A 1,321-nucleotide genomic window follows, 5' to 3' on the forward strand; every position below is an offset into this window, starting at 1 on the left:
CTTATCTCATCTCATCTTACCTTATCTCATCTCATCATATCTCATCCTTTATCTCACCTCACGCCGATTACCCCCCCCCCCCCCCCCCAGGTTCACGCGTCGTGCAAGGAGCAGCTGAGCAAGAAGTGCCCCCTGGGTCAGTGCCGTGTGTCCATCCTCCCGCCCACCGCCATCTCCACCATCGACAGTGACGGCTACTGGGAGGGCACCCGGCCCCACGGCACCTCCCCCCTCCTCGTCTACGTCAACACCAAAAGTGGCGACAATCAGGTACCGTACGCTGGCGGTTAGCAGCAGTTGTTGTTGTTGTTGTAGCGTGCAGCGCAGAGTAGTTGCAGCTCTAGCAGTAGTTGTTGTAGCAGTTGTAGAGACAGCAGTAGTTGTAGCAGCAGCAGTCGTTGTAGCAGCAGCTCAGAGTAGTTGTAGCAGTAGTTGTAGCAGCAGTTGTAGCAGTAGTTGTAGCAGCAGTTGTAGCAGTAGTTGTAGCAGTAGTTGTAGCAGCAGTAGTTGTAGCTCCGTTGTAGCAGCCCTGCTGTTGCAGTAGCAGTAAAAGTAGTAACGGCACAGCAGCAATAGCGGAAGCAGCAGTAGCAGCAGCAGTTGTAGTTGCAGTAGCAGCAACAATAGCAGCAACAATAGCAGCAAAAGTAGTAGTAGAAACAGGAGCACAAGCAGCATCAGCAACAGAAAATTTGAAATAGTAGCAGTAGAAGTTGTAGCAATAGTATTGTTATTATTATAGTTGCTGCATGTAATATTATTGATTGTTGTGATGATGATGATAATAATAATATAATTATTGATAGTATTATTTTTACTATGTCGTATAATTATATTATGAATATCATTACTATTATTGTGCAAAGAAAATTGTTATTTTGTCTTGGGGGATTTTCATAACCTTTTCAGAAAATACACAAGGATCTGTTAAAAGAAAACATTCAATTACAATTTTTAAAATAAATTTCAACATTTATGTGAAATAGATCTATGCCCAACACGCAAAAAGAGAACCGCGTAGTTTGGCAGTAATTTGGTCATTTTGTACCCCCGGGGGTTATATTCTTCACATTTTAGAATACTTCTAATACGGAGATTTCTTTGAAACTTTCAGTATTTCTTTAAAAAAATAATTTGGACAGACTGCTGTGCAAGGCGTACGGATCGGATTAACAAGTAATTTCATGTTTGGAAAGTAGTTGCACAGAGTTCCCTAGGTCGTATGGATACGATAATAAAACACGACGTACGGATAGGGTTAAGTGGTGGCACAGAGATAGGGAAGGACATCTTAGAGGACGAGGATGGGGTGAGTCTGGAC

At 43.1% G+C, this 1,321-nt stretch overlaps 1 protein-coding gene across 1 annotated transcript in view; it reads left to right on the plus strand.

The window, feature by feature from the left end:
• LOC101851512 (diacylglycerol kinase delta) overlaps positions 1–1,321 on the plus strand; it is a gene marked incomplete in the record, with an annotated part of 91,327 nt that overhangs the window by 57,399 nt on the left and 32,607 nt on the right. Inside the window, 1 exon segment of the mRNA XM_035970923.1 lies at positions 91–270. Coding sequence (XP_035826816.1) covers positions 91–270 — 180 coding nt within the window.

This window comes from Aplysia californica, unplaced genomic scaffold (genome assembly GCF_000002075.1).
Source record: "Aplysia californica isolate F4 #8 unplaced genomic scaffold, AplCal3.0 scaffold00339, whole genome shotgun sequence".
Classification (NCBI taxonomy): domain Eukaryota; kingdom Metazoa; phylum Mollusca; class Gastropoda; order Aplysiida; family Aplysiidae; genus Aplysia; species Aplysia californica.